The sequence below is a fragment of the Microtus pennsylvanicus genome, chromosome 6 (assembly GCF_037038515.1).
Source record: "Microtus pennsylvanicus isolate mMicPen1 chromosome 6, mMicPen1.hap1, whole genome shotgun sequence".
Classification (NCBI taxonomy): Eukaryota; Metazoa; Chordata; class Mammalia; order Rodentia; family Cricetidae; genus Microtus; species Microtus pennsylvanicus.
This window is the reverse complement of record NC_134584.1, coordinates 57,613,748-57,631,593: the sequence shown is the minus strand read 5'-3', so window position 1 is coordinate 57,631,593 and position 17,846 is coordinate 57,613,748. Positions and strand designations below refer to the sequence as shown.

Genomic DNA, 17,846 nt, shown 5'->3' with positions numbered 1-17,846 from the left:
GATCATAAATGTTCTTAATTCTACCCAACTGATTTTACCTGTTAACTCTGCCTCTTAGAATCTTTTTCCTCTTATGCTTTGATTAGTCACTTATTGAAACATATGTAGTCTATTACTGACTACTAACATATACCATAAAAATGCTATGACCTTTTATCTACCAATATTTAGAACAACTGTTTCCTTCGTGGCAAAAAAATATGTATGAGAATATTTAGAAAGTTAAATAATAATCATTATCCAACAACTTATATTATAGGTAAGAATATGAAGGTCAGAGAGATAAAATGATGTTATCAATTTCACAAAAACTTGTGCCAAAGGCTGAACCGCTTCAGTCTCTTGTAGGCCATTTTCTCTCCCAATAAGGAAATAACAACAAAGAAAAAAATTACCTATCTCATCAATATTTTGGGGGGAGGGCAGTAGAGGATTACTTAAAGTTGGCCAATGGAGTTACACATCATAGAACTGTTTTTACATACAAGTATTTGCTAAGAGAGTCATTATACATGGACGACTTCAGTAAGAAACCAAATCTTAAAATAATTTCATTATTCTGGTAAAATATTAATTCTAGATAAATTTTCAATTTGTTTGACAAATCACCTTAAAGTGCCTCCGCTTAAAGTACATTTGCTAATAATGCACTTAACCGATTAAAATTTTAATGTGACCAGTAAGGACAGGGGACAAGGCATATACCAGACAAACATTTACTTGTAACAGAGATACATACAGGAAATATATCAGAACATACAGTAAAAATATCAGAGATGCATGCATGTTAGAAAGTAAATGTAATTTATGAATTACTACTGAAATTAAAATGATTCAACTCTGGATGATACTATGATTTCTGTGTTGTTCTTTATAGTATCTGTAAGAAACCCTCTGAATTCTTAATAAATATGAGCTGTCAGGCAAAAGATGAGAGCAGTTCTGAAAAAATTATCTAAGAGAAGACACAACTAAACAATTGGAAAAAATGATTAGTAACAGTGATATACAGAATAGAGTAAAACAACACACACCATATTCCAAATAATTTTGAAGGAGTGAATCAATCATCAAGTCAACATATAACCAAGGCAATGACCAATAAACACAATTTGTGATTGGCGTAAGACGCTTTAACAAGCCTTTCTGAAGACTCATCTAGAAAATGCTTGGTATACTTAAACAATTTTAAGTCTTAATTCTTTTGAAGTATGTTCAAATGAAAGTGACTGTCTTGTCACCTACCCAGTATATAGTAAATATTAGATAAAAATTCTAATTTTCTATTAAAAAATTGGAAAAAAATTTGACACATTACTTCTTGGTATTTGCACACATATGACTATACAAACATAGTCATTCTTTAAACAAAATTATTGATATTATGTTGTATAAGACAGTACATCAAGAGTATCTTATCCTTAAAAATCTTAAAAACATGATGATAGTGACTATATAGTTTTCATTTTAACCATACTTAATTTAGCCATTCCACTCTTGAAAGCTCAGATTCCTTCTTTTATTAATTCAATAAACACTATAAAATATTTTTATATGTAAATCTATTGATCATTGTCTTAGGATAAATCTCTTGAGAAAAAAAGGAAAGTCAACATATATGAACTCTGTTACCTCTTTCAGAATCTAAATGCAGAAAGTACCAAACAATACAATAAAACTTTTTCTAAACCACTACACTAGAATAGTTGGTTAAGACCACATGGCACTGATAGTGATCTATCAGTAACTTCCCTCACACAGGCAACTTACATATAGTAGTAGTAAAAGGTAACATTCTGTTAGTAACCCATCAGCTCTAACAGTTATTAATAATGCTTATGGTCCTATTCGTTTGTTTTTTGTTTTGAGACAGGATCTGGCTATAATGCTAAGAATCTTCTGTCCTAAGCCACCCGAGTGTCAGAATTACACAAATGTACCGCCACACAGTTAATGAAGTTATTGCAATTAAGTGTTACTCAGTTAGGAAACATCTCAGACTCCTAGTTGTGATTAACTAGAAATAGTTTTTCTCTTTAATTTCCCTTAGCATCTAGCTGAGTAAAATATGTGGATTATATTATTTATTGGACTGTGTATACAAAACATTAAATACGAAAGTAAAGGTTCCATCCAGAGCACATCAGTCTGTGCTATATTTTGGGGAACCTGCACCACTACTACATTATGAAAGGGTAAAAACTATAAGTGATCACTTACTATAATTACCCAGTAAGCACAGAATATATAGCCTTATCAGAATGACCTCATAAACAATGGTAATTGTTTTTAATAGAATTGGTTTAAAATCTGGACTGATTTGGAATTTGAGGGCTGATTTGGAGGTACATCAGGGGACTAGAGCTTTTTTGTATATCCTTGAGTCAAGAATGGTCCTCCTGTTTCACAGAAAGTCATCTTCTCAGACTGTGCAGTTCTAAAAGGGATACACACGAAGGAGCATGGGAAGAGAAGGTAGACAGCCACATTATCCAAATGAACTAGCAACAACAGGGTGACAATGTCTCAGTCTGGCTACCCTCACATTCTAGAGGACAATCTAACAGAATAGCCCAAAGTAGCATAAATTCTAATTGGTATTAATAATAAAAACCCAGAGTCAGATATAAGATTAGTTAATGCTGAAGATCAGAGAAGTAGAGTGACCATCTACTAGAGAGTTCTTACCTCTGACAATGCTTAGACCAAAGGGGTGATCCTGTCCTCAGACTGGCTCCTCAGACTGCATCTCCAGACTTATTGCCTAGACGGCACTGCTTCTCAGACTGCCCTGAGCACCTGTCTCATACAACCTTATATTCCTCTTTCCACCCAGCCATATCATTCCTGCCTCCATGTCTCTAGTGCTGGGAGTTAAGGTGTGGGATCCCAAGTGCTAGGATCACCTTTGTGTGAGCTCTGTTTCTCTTTTGGACTGGATCAATTATATGTAGCCCAGGGTAGTCTTGAACTAACAGAGATCCGTCTGCCTGTGTCTCCCAAGTGCTGGGATTAAAGGTGTGAGCTACCACTCCCTGGAATCTAGTGACTTAGCTCTGCACTCTGATCTTCAGGCAAGCTTTATTTGTTAAAGAACAAAATAACATCACAGTCCAGCAAACATAAAACCCAATTAAGGAGAAAGAGCCAAAGTGGACAGATTATAAACTTTTGCCCAGAATATAATTTAATTTCTGTCTTATAAACTCAAAACCCAGCCCATGAGGACCTTCAATCACCATGCCCCAAGCTCTGTCCTACACAGTAAAAGCCTAAGATCAGATCATCAAATTCCACTAATCCCTGAGTTCTCCCCAAGATCAGGCCACAACATCCCACCATTCCCAGGTCATCCTGAAAAATGCTACCCCCAAGAAGCCCTATATAAAAACTACCCTATGCTCAGTTCTCTGCTCCCCAAGCAGAGACAGTCACCCTCCTGTGTTTTTCCCAAAAACCATCTCTTGTGGGAGGTTTGTTGTGCAATGTGACTTTGTGGTGTTTCTTAGCTCTCTACTGCCAGGACACTTTTCCCTTCAGCATTGGTTAACACATCGGAGACACCTTTCCCCTCAGAGCTATAACATGTCTTAAATAAAAATAGTCTTTCTGATCACTCATCTGTTGCAAGACAGTGGATCAACAATACAGTGGTGAAAGTTCTTTAATATAAAAGTGCAATAAGCACTATCAAAAGATAAAAAACATATTAAAACTTCTTTACAATGTTTTTCAGAGAATGAAATTTCTGAAATATCAGTTCAAGGCAACAAAACAGGATAAAAAAGTTGTATAGGCCTTAGAAAAAAAAACTTTTTAAAACAATGCAAACTGGAGATGAGCAAAAAAGTTTTATTTGAATTTCAGTTTTAAAAAGTGAAAAACTCCCATAATACTTACTTTGTAAGTAGTGCAAAACCATCAATACAAGACTGTAGCTGCTTAAAGTACCGCGACTGGCGTCATTTATATCATGGTGACTTGCCCACTTCTTAATCACCAACACTAACGGACGAACTCGATTTTCAACTGCAAGTAAAATTAACACTTAAAAATGATACCCGTTTCTTTGAAAATCTATATAATTTCCTAATTCTATGACAATAAGAAACACTGCTTCCCTCCATACTAAAGGCAGAGCTCACTCTCAGTGTGATACAAGCTTCCCTTAGTTACTTTTAAATCATCATTCAGTGAAGAATATTTGATTCATCTGCAACTATCATAGCATATGATTTTACTATAGCAACATATTATCAAAAAATACGAAACCATATAACTAAGCACAATGGGGTATTGCTATTTACTGTAAATATAGTTCAAAAGTCATAAAAGGAAAACAAAAGCTGAAGGTTATTTAGAAATAAACAAAAACTTACGGTAGGCATAAGTTCTGAGAAGGAATGTGTTTCTAATTCCAACAGTATTGTTTACATTTAAGTCAAATTCCACACAACTATTTAAAAGAACAAAGGAAAACACATTTTAGCACAAGTACAAAAATTCACTCTTTCTATTAACTAACTACAATTAATCCACTGATGCAACATGAACTGAAAAGCCATAGACTGTGGTTTTAAAATGAGTCACTAAAGAAGGAAAAATACATACATAGTATGTCATTTAAAGTTACTTGGTGTGTATTAAAAATATAAACTAAGATTACTCTTTAAAAGATCCATATATACTAATGTTTCTAATTACTCCAAATGAAGTTTTAAATGATGCAATGTTTCCTAGATAAATAAAAATCACAAGAGCAAAATATTCTGTGTAAACCATCCCACTAAGGTATATCTTACAAAGCACAGGTTTACCTACTTTCAACAATATAAATAAAAAGCTAAATAAAATGCAAGTTTAAAAAAAAGCTGCTTCTATATATCATATTCCCTCTAAACTGGCTGGAAATTCTATGTCAGATGTAGGTGCTGATAATCTGGGAAGTAATGCAACATTCAAATCATCACCAATACAATGCTTTTTTGAAGCAAAGATATTCAACTTGCAACTCAGAAAACAGGGTAATTATTGTTAGAATCTACAAACAAGAATTACTTTACATAAATTAGTTCCACTTATACTCATATTCTATTGGTCTAATAATTTTTTTTTTTTTGATTTTTCGAAACAGGGTTTCTCCGTAGCCTTTGGTTCCTGTCCTGGAACTAGCTCTTCTAGACTAGGCTGGCCTCGGACTCACAGAGATCCGCCTGCCTCTGCCTCCCGAGTGCTGGGATTAAAGGCGTGCGCCACCACCGCCCGGCTTGGTCTAATTTCTTTAAATATTACAGTTTTCTATGGAAAGACTACAAAAGGGAAGGAAAGATGACTTAGGGAGTAAAGGTGCTTACTGCTAAGACTGACAACCTAAGTTCAATCCCCAAGAACCAATGATGGAAGAAGAAAACTAAGAAGTGACTTCTGCACATATACCATAGTGTGCTGTACATGCATGTGTGGTCACACATATACTAAATAAATGCCCTTCCAAAAACATTATCAAAAATAAGATCCCAGGCTTACAATGATTAAAGCATGCCTCTAACCCAGCACTTGGGAAGCCAAAGCAGAATTGAGAATCTGAGGTCAGTCTGAGCCATGTGTGAGAGCTTATCTCAAAAAAAATTAAAAATCTCAAAAAAGTTCATTAATTAATTGCTTTCTACATGTTATTACAAAATCTGAACTTTACCTTGTTTTTCTTTTTTTCGAGATCCAAAAAATATTACAAGCATCCCCACATTTCTATTCATAGACTATAGATAGTGGTGTTAGTGTTACCAAGATATAAGCAGCTAGCTTTGGAAAACTTATACTGACAATATTTAATCTTTATGCTTGGGTAAGAAACACCAAAGCCAATTTAGATATCCTCTGCAAAACTCAACACAACCATATAGGTAGAGACCGCAGAGTTGAATCTTTTGAAAGGGGCTGAAAAAACCCCTTTTGTGTTGGTGGTAGATTACTTACTTGCCTGCACACCTAACACCCTATGCAAACATTTTCCAGCACTAGCAAAAAAAAATAAATAAATTTTCCAAAAATATGAATTGAATATCCATTTGTCATGTTTTCTCCACAGGACGTATCACAGGTTTCTCACACTTATGAACTACTAGAAAATTATGGTTAAGAGCATTCTAAATAGTGAAAGGTGCTAATTAGACAATGAGGAAGGACGTCTGTCTGAGGGATGAGAAAGCTAAACCAAAAATCCAGAATGTCATCTTATTCAACCTAACTTTGGAGCACAGGTATTAAACTAACCCCAAATTTTTGCCACACCTTAACAATACAGAAAGACAAAAGAAAAATTTAAAAGGAAAATAATTCTTAATTGTAAAATCCATAAATAAGAAAGCTCAATTCTGTATATAATATATATACGTGCATATAATTTTACTATAAATAGCTAGAAAAATAAACCTGCTTTATCACAATCCTGTGTGTAGAAAATAGTTTATAAATCTTTTCAACAAATCAAATACCAATCTACACTTAACTTTTCTTATTTCTGCTTGCCTGTTCATTTGTTTTGGGACAGACATTCACTAGTAGCCCACACTGCACTTGAACTCATCATCCTGCGGCCTCCAACTCCCAGTGCCACAATTACAACACTTGGTCGAACCATTTATTTGTAGTTTATACTCAAATATCATGTAAGAGCTTCTAATATAGTATTTCTAGAAAAATCAAAATCCTGGCTAGGAGAATATGAAGAAAAATCTAAAATTTTGAAATTGAGTAAGTGTTTTTACAGCTTTTTTGTTTTTATTCCCTGTATGCTTTATATCTTTCTCTAAGTGATATATAATTGGTTTAATGATACTTAAAGTTAGAACAAACCCTTTTGATATAAATACACACTGAATTTTATCAAAGGATAGGTTTTGGGGAAAGAATTATTTGTCCCAAAGACATGAAATCTTTTACATTTTAAACAAGGTCCTCACTATATAACCTGATTGGCCTGGATCTCATTGTAAAGACCAGTGGTTCTCAACCTTTAAGTCAAGACCCCTTTGTGTTCACCTAAGAACCACCTGCATATCAGATATTTACATTATGTTTCAAAACAGTAGCAAAATTAAAATCATGAAGTAACAACAACAACAAAAAACTTTACGGTTGGGAGTTACCATAACATGAGCAACTGCATTACAGGAGCACAGCATTAGGAAGGTGGAGAACCACTGGTATAGACCAAGATGAATCTCTGGTTCAAACTCAGAGAATCAATTTACAAGTGTGTGCCACATGCCGGGCTACAGGAAAATCATTTTCAAACCCAAATACTTTTTTATATTGGACAGTCCCAAATACTCAAAATTCAAACAAAGTAGATAAATCAGTTAGGCATGAAGGTTGCCCAGATTGTTTTAAAAAATAATCTAAAAGACAAGGGTATAGTGGCACACAGTATAATCCCAGCATTCAAGAAGTGGAAGCAGAGCTGTCCTCAGTTATAACAAATTCACAATAAGCCTGATTAATGAGACTGTCTCAAAAAAATAAATTTATATATATGCATACATATACATATGTATATGTATATGAAAATTATTTCTAGAACACTGAAGATAAGCTGCTGTGCTATAACCTATTTGATTTCTTGGCAATCCACATTAGCCACATTAGGATGACTGTCCAAAGTTAATCTAAAGCACCCGAAAACAGAGGGACTGGTAATCATTTACCTGACTTTATCCCTGAACTTCACAATTGGCACTTTCGCACGAATCAGCTGAGGTCTCTCAATGTAGCCAGCTGAAGGAGAAAAGATAATGTGAATATCTACCAACGTTTTCCCGCTCACAGTATACAAAAGCACAGTTTTAAAAGCAGTATTTTACAAAATAAAACCAACTTAAGAACATGCATGCTGTCTTGAGGAAGAAAGTGAAGAGTAAGGGCACAAATAGTTCCAAGAAGCCAGGGCTACACAGTGAGAACCTATGAGAGAGAGACAGAGAGAGAGAGACAGAGAAAGAATGACAGACAGATATCAAGACCTTTTAAGGATCAGGTCTATATTATTGAAGGTGTTTTATTTTTGAAAATACAATCTTAATATATAGTAGTATCTATAACGACATTTATTGGGACATCTGAGTGAAAAAAATAGTTAAAAGTAAAGAATAACTAAATTGTGGTATGACTCACAGAAATAGTAGCCACAGAAATGTCATAATATGCAAATGCTTGCAACTTGGTAAAGCAAGAGTACATTCAATTATGCATGATCTCAAAAAGAATAAAATACATAAACATAAATACATATTTTTTATTTCATCAAAGGTATAAAAATGTACTGTAGAAAATAATACATGTAAACTGCAAAAAATTAGAAACTTTTAGAATTAAAGCTGGAAAGGTATGTCAGTGGTTAAGAGCACATATTGCTCTTCCAGAGGACTTGAGTTCAGACCCCCACACCCACGTAGGGCAGCTCCTAACAGTCTGCAACTCCAGCTCAATAGGATCCAACACACTCTTCTGGTCTCTACAGCACCTGCACTGTGCACACACCCACACACAGATACATAATTAAAAACAAAAGAGAAATAGTTTTAAAAAAAATATGAAAACCTTTATGAATATTCTAAATCTTTAACTATAGAAAAGGAAAATACCAGATTTTCTTTCTTAAAAGCCAAAAACATCCTTATTAGGGTTTTTGGTAGGGAAGGTAAAGTTCCATGTTTTCCTCCAATATACATGCAAGTCCACATGCACGTGAGTCCACGTGTGAAGTCCAGGTCAAAATCCAGTATCTTCCCTCTTCTCCAACTTTTTTTTTTTTTTGAGATAAAACCTCAATGAAGCTGAAGCTCAATAATTGGACAGAATGGATAGTGAGAGCCAGGCTCCCCATCTCTGCCTCACCCTTGACCTGTAGTGCTGGAGTTATACACATAAGATACCACACCCAGCATTTTTCACATGGGTGCTAGAGATCTGAATTCAGGTCCTCGTGTTTATCCAGTAAGCACTTTACCTATTAAGCCATTCCTCTCCTCAAGATCCAAGCAAGATGTTCAAAAATTTCCTCTAAATTCTCTATCCAATATCAGGCAAGCTACCTGACTATGTGACAGAGAAAGGAGAACAAAACAGAACAAAGGGACAGACTATTCCCAAAGGGGACTACTCCTACTTGTCTCATACACTTGGTTTTGGTTTAACTCTCTAAAGCTTTCACTAAGGTATAACTCTTATCTCAATGTTTGTAAGACTATTTAGTGTAAACTTCTATACCTCAAGATTTGCAAGCATACAAATCTGCAAAATCTGTAACAAAAAGATTAACTCAAAACTTGGTAGTAAAAAAAAATCTATAGATATGTAATCTTAAAGGAAACATGTGGCTTGCCTTCATCTTAGCTGCTGTCCCCACAGGGGGATAGCTGTCAGCCATCTTTGTAGGGTTGGAAAGGATGGATTTTTGTTAGGTAACTTCACTCCTATCTTGCTTAAAAGTGACCACACACATAAGCCAACTAAGGAAAAAACAACTCTGCAATGAAGCCCAAACTAAATGATTGCTCCATTATTTTCAATCACACTAACTCCTTTCGGCCTCAACCCAGTCACTTCTCTCCCTCTCCAGTCTCTTTGGCCCGTCTCCCTCCTTAGTGACAGGCCACCTGAATTGACATTCCCTGGCACCTACTTTTAGTTCACCAGCAGTTCCTAGTCCTCCTGCTACTTCTTCTTGCTCCACTTTGTCCACCCCCCTCTATCTGGACTAAACTGGCCATGGTTCTTCCTTTGCAGGAAGTTGCCTGGGTAGACCACTTGGTCAGGGTACACGCCCACTTTTCATTAAGCAAACTCTTAAATAGAAGAGAGACTGGGGTCCTGCATTCCTAACTCTTCAACCTTTATTAAAGAATTCCAATATATTACCCAATCTTACAACCTCACCTTCCGTGACGTTTATATGATTCTCACCAACACTGAGGAGCATAGGAGAGTCTAGGATCAGGCTAGAGCACATGCAGATGAAGTCCAGACAACTTGCCTCCTGGCCTGTCTCCGTAAGCCTGGCCTTAAAGTTCTACTTCTTCTCCCAAAGTTTCCCTGACATTAGGGCCAAACTTAAACGTCTAGGGAAGGAGCCCCTGACTCTCCAGGCAGAAGTCTTAGCGATGGCCTTCAAAATGTACCATGGAAGAGATGAAAGCAGTCTGAAAACAAAAATAACTGATGCTAGAGCTTGGGTCTTCTGGCCAGTTATAGCAACTTACCAGGCTCCCTTGCCTCCCAAAACCCAAGGACCTCAGGACCTATGCCTAAAATGTGGTCAGGAAGGCTCAGGAGGCTTGGACTTATTTGCCCAAGCCTTCATAAACCACCTCAACTGTGTCCAAAGTGCCACTGCCCCCATGTCCCTCTTCACATGATGATAGCAAGCCCAGATTGCTCTCCAGTCAACTTCCTAGGTCTGGTCATGGACTAAGGGGGTCTGGGCTCCCTTGGCCCAACCTAGTCATCTCCTGACAGGGAGCCTGCAGCAGTTATCACAATATCAGGGGATCCATCTCCTTCCTTCTTAACCCCAGGGTCACCTGTTCAGCCCTGATGTTTTGGGGAGCCACCTTTCCTTCTCATTCTCCTATTGTTGGGTAGGGTTAGGAGACAGTCTTACCAACCTCACCAAACCCCACCACCTAGTTGCATTTTCAGGGGAATCCCCCTACTTACTCCTTCCTAGTGGTACCAACCTGTATCATCCCCTTGCTGGGAAAGGACCTCAAAGTGGAAGCCTCTCAATCCACTTGACTCCAGGCTCACAGGCTGTTACGCTCCTCCTTCTAAACCACACAATCTAATACACCATTCCCTTTACCAACCTCCCAGGTGGATCCCTGAGTATTGGACACCCCCAAACCCTGTATAGCCAAACATCATTCCCCTGTTGTCATCCAATTGCAAAACCCTACCAATTACATCACCCAGCTCAATACCCACGCTCTCTCCGAGTCTCAGGGGACTTGAGGTTCTCATCTCTGACCTCTTAAGAAAGAATCTTCCACACACCACTTCTCCTCCCTTTAGTACTCCCATAATTCGTGCTTTCAAAACCCAACGGAACCTCCTGCTTAGTTCAGAACCTCTGACCTATCAATTCAGCAGTGTTCCCCTTCACCCTGTAGTATACCCAATCCCTATACTCTCCTCTCCACCAGCCCCTGAGGGAACTCCCATTTCTCTGTCTTAGACCTCAAGGATGCCTTCTTTCCCACACCTCTCAATCCCTAGTATCTTTGCCTTTACTTGGACTGACCTAGATACTCACCTTTTTACCCACTCACCTGGACCATCCTACCCCAGGGATTCCAGGACAGCCCACATTTATTTGGTCAGGCTCTAGCCTCTGAGTTACTCTCTGTCTCTTCCTAAATCCAAGCTTTCCAATACATAGATGATCTTGTCCTTTGTGGTCCACACATGCAAACTAGCCAGGGAGACACCTCTACCGTATTAAACTTTCTGTCCAGGCAGCAATACAGGGCTCCATCCTCTAAGGTCCAGCTGTCCACTCTGCAGGTTACTTATCTGTGATTAGCTATTACTCCAACTCACAAGGTCATTACCCTAGATAAGAAGCTTCTAATCCAGTTGCTTTCAGTCCCTACTACCAAGAACAAAATTCTATCGATACTTCCTAGGGATAGCTGACTTTTTATGCTCTTGAACTTCTTTCTTTTTACTCTTCTACCCTTTATATAAGGTGGCCCTGGGCCCATTCACATGAGCTCCTCCTTGTGTCCATTACCAAGCCTTTTAGTAAGCTTCAACAGGCCCTCCTCTAGGCCCCAGCTGTACATCTTCTGGAATTAACTTGCCCTTCTCTCCCTATGTTACAGAAAAGGAGAGATATGCTCTCTGGGTCCCAAGTCACCAACTGAGATCTTCCTTTGTGTACACTAAACACTTATCAAATAAAATTAGACCATACTATTCAAGAACGGGCACCTTGTCTAAACACTCTGACCACAGCGGAACTTCTTATACATGAATCAAAGAAGTTAATCTTTGGGTCACCAATGACTCACTGTCTTTTCCTACCTTCTAACAATGGTCTCAAACACTAACCCTTTTCCAAGTGCTCTCTCTTCGGTAGCATTAGTAGAGGACATTACACTTAGCTTTCAGTCATGCCCACCTTTTACCATTTCAAATATCCTTCCCCAACCAATTCAGAATACTCCCTATCTCGCTCTTCAATTGATACCCTAAAGAGTCATTACCCAGCCCCTAGAGACCCAGGCAGCCAAGGCTTACCAAACAGAGTAAAAAGTCCAAGATCAGGCCACAAATATCCCACCAACCCCAGGTCACCCTGGAAAGCTCTGTCCCCAAGACCCCCCATATAAAGCCTGCCTCCCACTCAGATCTCTGGAGCTTCTCTCCCAAGCAAAGGTATCTAGCGTCCTGTGTATTTGTGAGGTTTGTTGTGCAGTGGACTTTATGGTTGATATCCCTTGGATCCCAACTGCCAGGAGACCTTTCCCTTCGGTGCTGTAAACCTTACATTTTATATCACACTTCTGGCTCTTCAGGTAGTTGCCTTACAGCTCATACATGCCAATCTTCCTGAAGGTCTATAAACTTCTGAGAGGAAGAAGGGAAAACTAGACACCTTCTCAAGATGCATTCAATAGAATAGTTTTCAAGTAAGTTCAACAACGATTTGCTAAATCATGCTTTTTAACCAAAAGTGAAAAGTAGCCAGAAGTTAAGAGAAGATGGGCATGATGGTACACACCTGTCACCCAGAACTCAAGAGCTTGAGGCAGGAGGATCACAAGTTCAAGGTCGGCCTGGGCTATCTAAATTTATAGCAAAGAGAAAGTTTAAAAGAATTTAGTTAGAAGAAAACAATCCACAATATATCTAGTCTCATCAGAAAATAAGCAACTCTTCCCAGAAAAATGAAGTGGTCAACATTTAAATACTAGTTAAGTCAGAAGGCATTAAAACTTACACAGTCGAGTACAGAAGTGTTTATGGACTAAGGTGAGTATATGGCGGGCTTCAGTCTTCTGATTCACCTGAAAAAAACACTGAAAAGTTAAAGTGTTTATTCATTATTTTTCCTTAGCTTAGTGTTTGATTTTTTTTAAATAACATAGCAGCAAAACACAAAACATATTTTTCTTTCAAATATACTTTTCAAATTATACACTACAGAAAAAGTCAACCCTCAATGCTTATCTTTCAGATTCACATTTCAGAATCAAATTTTTTTTAACTGAAAAGAACCATGTCATTTTTCTCTTCTGTATAAATGGTGTCTAAAAATAAAAAAACTCTTCCAAAAAAATGTAACAAAATCTTAACTTTGCAACATGTTACTTTCTTATCAATAATGTGAAGGGCTTATGGATTACATACAATGTAAAGTCAATTTGTATATAAGCTGTGACAATATGACTTAAACATATAATGAAGACCACAGAGCTAGTAAGACATGCTTGAATGTAGTCTTGTAGTCTAGCTGCACGGCTTACAATCTCCATTATACTGACATGTAAGAGGTTCTTTGCTTGGTTTTTCCCTTTCTTTCCCTTTATAGTATCTCAAATCACAGAAAAATAGCACATTCCTCAACAACTACAAGAGGCTGCAGCAAGTAAGTTTACTGAATATCTATTTATGATAATACTAAAATATAGTCAAAAGATCAGTTAACAAGAAATCCAAATAACTACAATTATAAATAACACAATTTAGTTATTAAATAAAAATAAACCAGAAACAAAATATCTTAGAAAAATTGTTAAATATAATAATCACAATAGTCTTACATTAAATTTTTACAAATTTTAAAAATTTATAAATTTTTAGTTTTTTTATAAAAAAAAAATTCAAAGCCCACAGCATTTTCAAAGGGAAAACAGATATAAAAAAGGGACTGAGAACTCAAATGGGGAGAAAACATATCGAGAATACTGCCATATGTTTTGCTTTATCGCATCCTGTAAACACCTGACCCGCCCAGTGACATTTCACAATAAGATGCTACACTTTAAAAACCACACACTTCAGAGCTAGCTGACTTCAACAGCTCAGAACTACTACAGCGGCTCTTGTGCACACCATGCTGGTGCCTTACGTGTATGGGGCAGGGGAAGATGTCCTTCTGGAGCTAGAGTAAACAGACATTTCAAATAATTAATTAAAATAAAATAACTTAAGTTCCATTCCTTATCTGATTTAACTTGAGAAACAGATTTGGAATAATGTCTCATCACTTACTGGTTCTTCTTTAACAACTAAGCATAAATCACCGTCACTGCTCCGGGCACCAAATCCATTTAAAGACGATCCAACCAAAAAAAGTCTGCTTTCTAGAGATGCAGAAGAAAACAGTAAGAAAGTCTGCAGTTTGTAAACAGGAGCATAAACAAGAAAGGCATGCAAAGTAGGCAGACGTACGTGGGAAGAGCAGCTGGATCTCTCTCTGCAGCTGTGCTCTACAGAGTTCTTTCTTCTTCAAGTCACTTGTTTGCTGCTGACAAGTTTCAAACAACTCTAATATCTGCTGACTCAGCTTGAATACACCAAAAAAAAACAAAAAACAAAATATTTAGTCAGAAATTTATAACTACTCTACTAAGCAGTATAAATCAATGACAACATTAAAAAATAAATACATACTCTCTTCTTAACACTTTCTGATTCAAAGCTATTGTTACTCACATACAAAGAATGGCCTGAGAAACTATACATAAATTTAAAAAATAAAATATTATTTAATTGACAGTAAAGTAGTCAGATAATTCATGAGTGTAATTGTAGCTCAGCAAACTAACACTTTTTCGTCACTGTCTGTTTTTATGAGGATCATGAATAATTTTTATACTTTTAAGAGTCATAATCACAAGTAAGAATATGCAAAGTAAATAAGAATAGTCAATAGAACCATATGTACATTACATATTCTAAAATATTTACTATAGGTTTCTCTCAAGAAGTTTTTTCTCCTTCTAGTGGTCTTACTGATGAATGTCATACAGAGCAGGTTTTAGAACATTTCCATCTTCCACATTCAAACAAACTACCCTCTATTCTACTTTTTATAACTTTCTCTGAACCCTGACTTCTTCCAATGAAGTTACCATCTGCCAATCTCCCTTATTTAGATAGTTATGTTTCCCTTTCACCCCAACTCTCGCCATTAGCACAGGATGGTAAGATGATAAAGGATGCCCTTATCTGTAGTAAGCTACACTTATCACAATATACTCTACTTCTGAAATTCTTTCACTATAACATTTCTCACTTGTGTACTCTCATAGCTATGTGTTCTAGTCCTGATATTTTAAATCCCATTATACTACTTCAGCTTCAATTTCCTGTTCGACGCACTCTCTTATCACCCCCACCTCGAACGGATCTGTTCTAGACCTAGTCAGGAGTCCCTTGAGATGCTTTTGCTTCCATTCCATCAGCACCCAAATGATCCTAATGCCCTACCCTATGCAGCCACTATCCCAGAATACGTCTCCCAAACCATTCTCTTTCATCATGCCTTAGAAACTTTATCCCTCAGGCTCTAATGTCTATGCTGCAAAATCCTCATCTGAAGACAAAGAAAACACTAAAAGTAAACCTAAGGTACTAAAAGATAAAACTGAAAACTTTTAGGGAAGTCTTTCAAAGGTTTGGTATAAAGGTTAGCCTAGTTTAGTGTCCTTAGCATCACTCAGCCTTTACTCTCCTGTCTCTGCTTAGATACTGTTCCCATTTTTCACTATTTCATTCCAAAATGTTTACTGCCTAAACTTACTTTCTCTTGCAGATAGCTCATATTAAAATTTTTCTAAGAAAAGCCAAGCGTAGTGGTGCACATCTGCAAATCCCAGCACTCAAGAGGATGGAGGTAGGAGGATCAGGAGTTCAAGGCCATCCTTGGCTTCATAGAGAATTCCAGGACAGCCTAGACTACGTGAGACCCTGTCTCAAAAGAAAAAAAAAGGGGGGGGGGACTAAGAAAATTAAAAATACCAAATATAATTCCTCATCTTGCTAAAGCACATAAATTAATAGCTCTGAAGGAAATCTCGCCTCTTTCCTTCTGTTAAGACAAAGTGTCCTTTTGCCATGGCCCTCTACCAGTGTTTTGTTTTTTCGTTTTGTCTTTTTTTTATTATCTAAGCCTGTTGTTCACCTCAGGAGCAGAAACACCTTCAACAATTCTTCAATCTTTTTTGTGTTTTCAGCCTCTCTTAAGCCTCCCACAATCTACGTATGACCAGACAAAAAGTCTCATTCATCATTTAAGATGTTTTTTGTTTGTTTTTGTTCTGTTTTGATTTTTGAGACAGGGTCTCTCTGTAGCTTTGGAGCCTGTCCTGGAACTAGCTCTTGTAGACCAGGCTGGCCTCAAACTCACAAAGATTCGCCTGCCTCTGCCTCCAGAGTGCTGGGATTAAAGGTGTGCACTACCACCGCCCAGCAAGATGTTATTTTTTAAATCCTATTCAGAATATTTAAGAAGGTTCAAGAGTTGTTGACAACTAGACTATGAAACAGACATAATTTAAATACCTGCCCCACAATAAAAGAAACAACAAGTAGGAGAATAAAACAGATGAAACTAAACTAAAACCAAACACTGGCAACAAACACACCTAACTGACTTGGTAGGTATTCTTCATGAACCCCAAACATGACCAGTGAAGGTCAAACACCAGAATGGCACAGTATCAAAGCAGTAAAGCAGTAAGAAGGGAAAGAGCATTAGAATAGCCCTACAATCAAATTCCCAGAAATCAAATGGTCTCTAGCTACTACCTTTTGCTTCTATGCCTCCAAACTGAGGGTTCCCTCAATGCAGAAAATATACAATTCTAGGAGAAACCTTCACAAGCTATAATTTATAAGCAAACCAAGGCCATTAAAAGTTCAGGAACCTCAAACTTAAATGAAAACTCCCTTATAAAGAAACAAACAAACAAAAAACACTAACATAAATACTGTCAGGTCCTGAAATCTAAACAAGGCAGGGCTGTCAGAGGTAAAGGAAAGGTCAGGAATGATTCTAACTACAGAGAGATAGTTATAGTAATGTGTGGAAACTATTTTAGTTACCATAGCAAGGAGTAGAGCATGGAAGACCAGTGACACAACTAATCATCTTACAAGACACAGGCCTGACCCTGGAAATATTTGCTCTAATAGCATCAATAATGTAAAAGCAAAAATTCCTAGTCTAGACAACAGAAGAAAAGAAGGAAAACAGAAAAGGCTCATAAACATGAGGCTAGCCTGCCTAGCCTTCCCCATCTAAAAGGAGCATAGAAAAAGTATCTATCTCAATCAAACATAAATAACATTGGGGGAGGGGACTAAAATCCCAAAAAGAATAAATTTCAAAATGAAAAAAAAAATAAAAACAAAACAAAAAAGGCTTAGGAATAATACCTGAAAAAGATGTGAAATAATTTCCATAAAGTTTTTATAAGAATGAATAGATAAACACTGCTAAAGTGAAAAACAGTTCCCTGGAGACATAAGGGCATTTTACATATTTTAAAGGCCTTTTCTCAATTTAACTTGCTAAGAAGATAAAGAACAATTTAAATTACATATACTAACAAGAAAAATTTATAATGAAAAACCTTATGACAGAAGCAAACTGCATGAAATTATTAACAAGTATATTTTCCAAAAGCTATACAGGATTAACAGGCTGAAATCCACCAAAATACTGATGTAAGAGACATCAAAAATGTGAAGAGGTGCCAGGCGGTGGTGGCGCACACCTTTAATCCCAGCACTCGGGAGGCAAAGACAGGCGGATCTCTGTGAGTTCGAGGCCA

At 37.0% G+C, this 17,846-nt stretch overlaps 1 protein-coding gene across 8 annotated transcripts in view; it reads right to left on the bottom strand.

Moving 5' to 3' along the window:
• Tent2 (terminal nucleotidyltransferase 2) overlaps positions 1 to 17,846 on the bottom strand; it is a 52,087-nt gene that overhangs the window by 15,879 nt on the left and 18,362 nt on the right. For 4 of the 8 annotated variants that reach the window (XM_075976306.1, XM_075976308.1, XM_075976309.1 and 1 more), the window contains 7 exons: positions 14,458 to 14,572; positions 14,278 to 14,369; positions 14,135 to 14,167; positions 13,004 to 13,082; positions 7,707 to 7,776; positions 4,380 to 4,456; positions 3,901 to 4,029 (listed from right to left, as the gene is read on the bottom strand). In XM_075976306.1, the coding sequence (XP_075832421.1) occupies positions 3,901 to 4,029; positions 4,380 to 4,456; positions 7,707 to 7,776; positions 13,004 to 13,082; positions 14,135 to 14,167; positions 14,278 to 14,369; positions 14,458 to 14,572 (595 nt within the window). The remainder of the gene's footprint in view (positions 1 to 3,900; positions 4,030 to 4,379; positions 4,457 to 7,706; positions 7,777 to 13,003; positions 13,083 to 14,134; positions 14,168 to 14,277; positions 14,370 to 14,457; positions 14,573 to 17,846) is intronic. The other 4 variants (XM_075976312.1, XM_075976313.1, XM_075976310.1 and 1 more) reach the window with 3 other exon arrangements.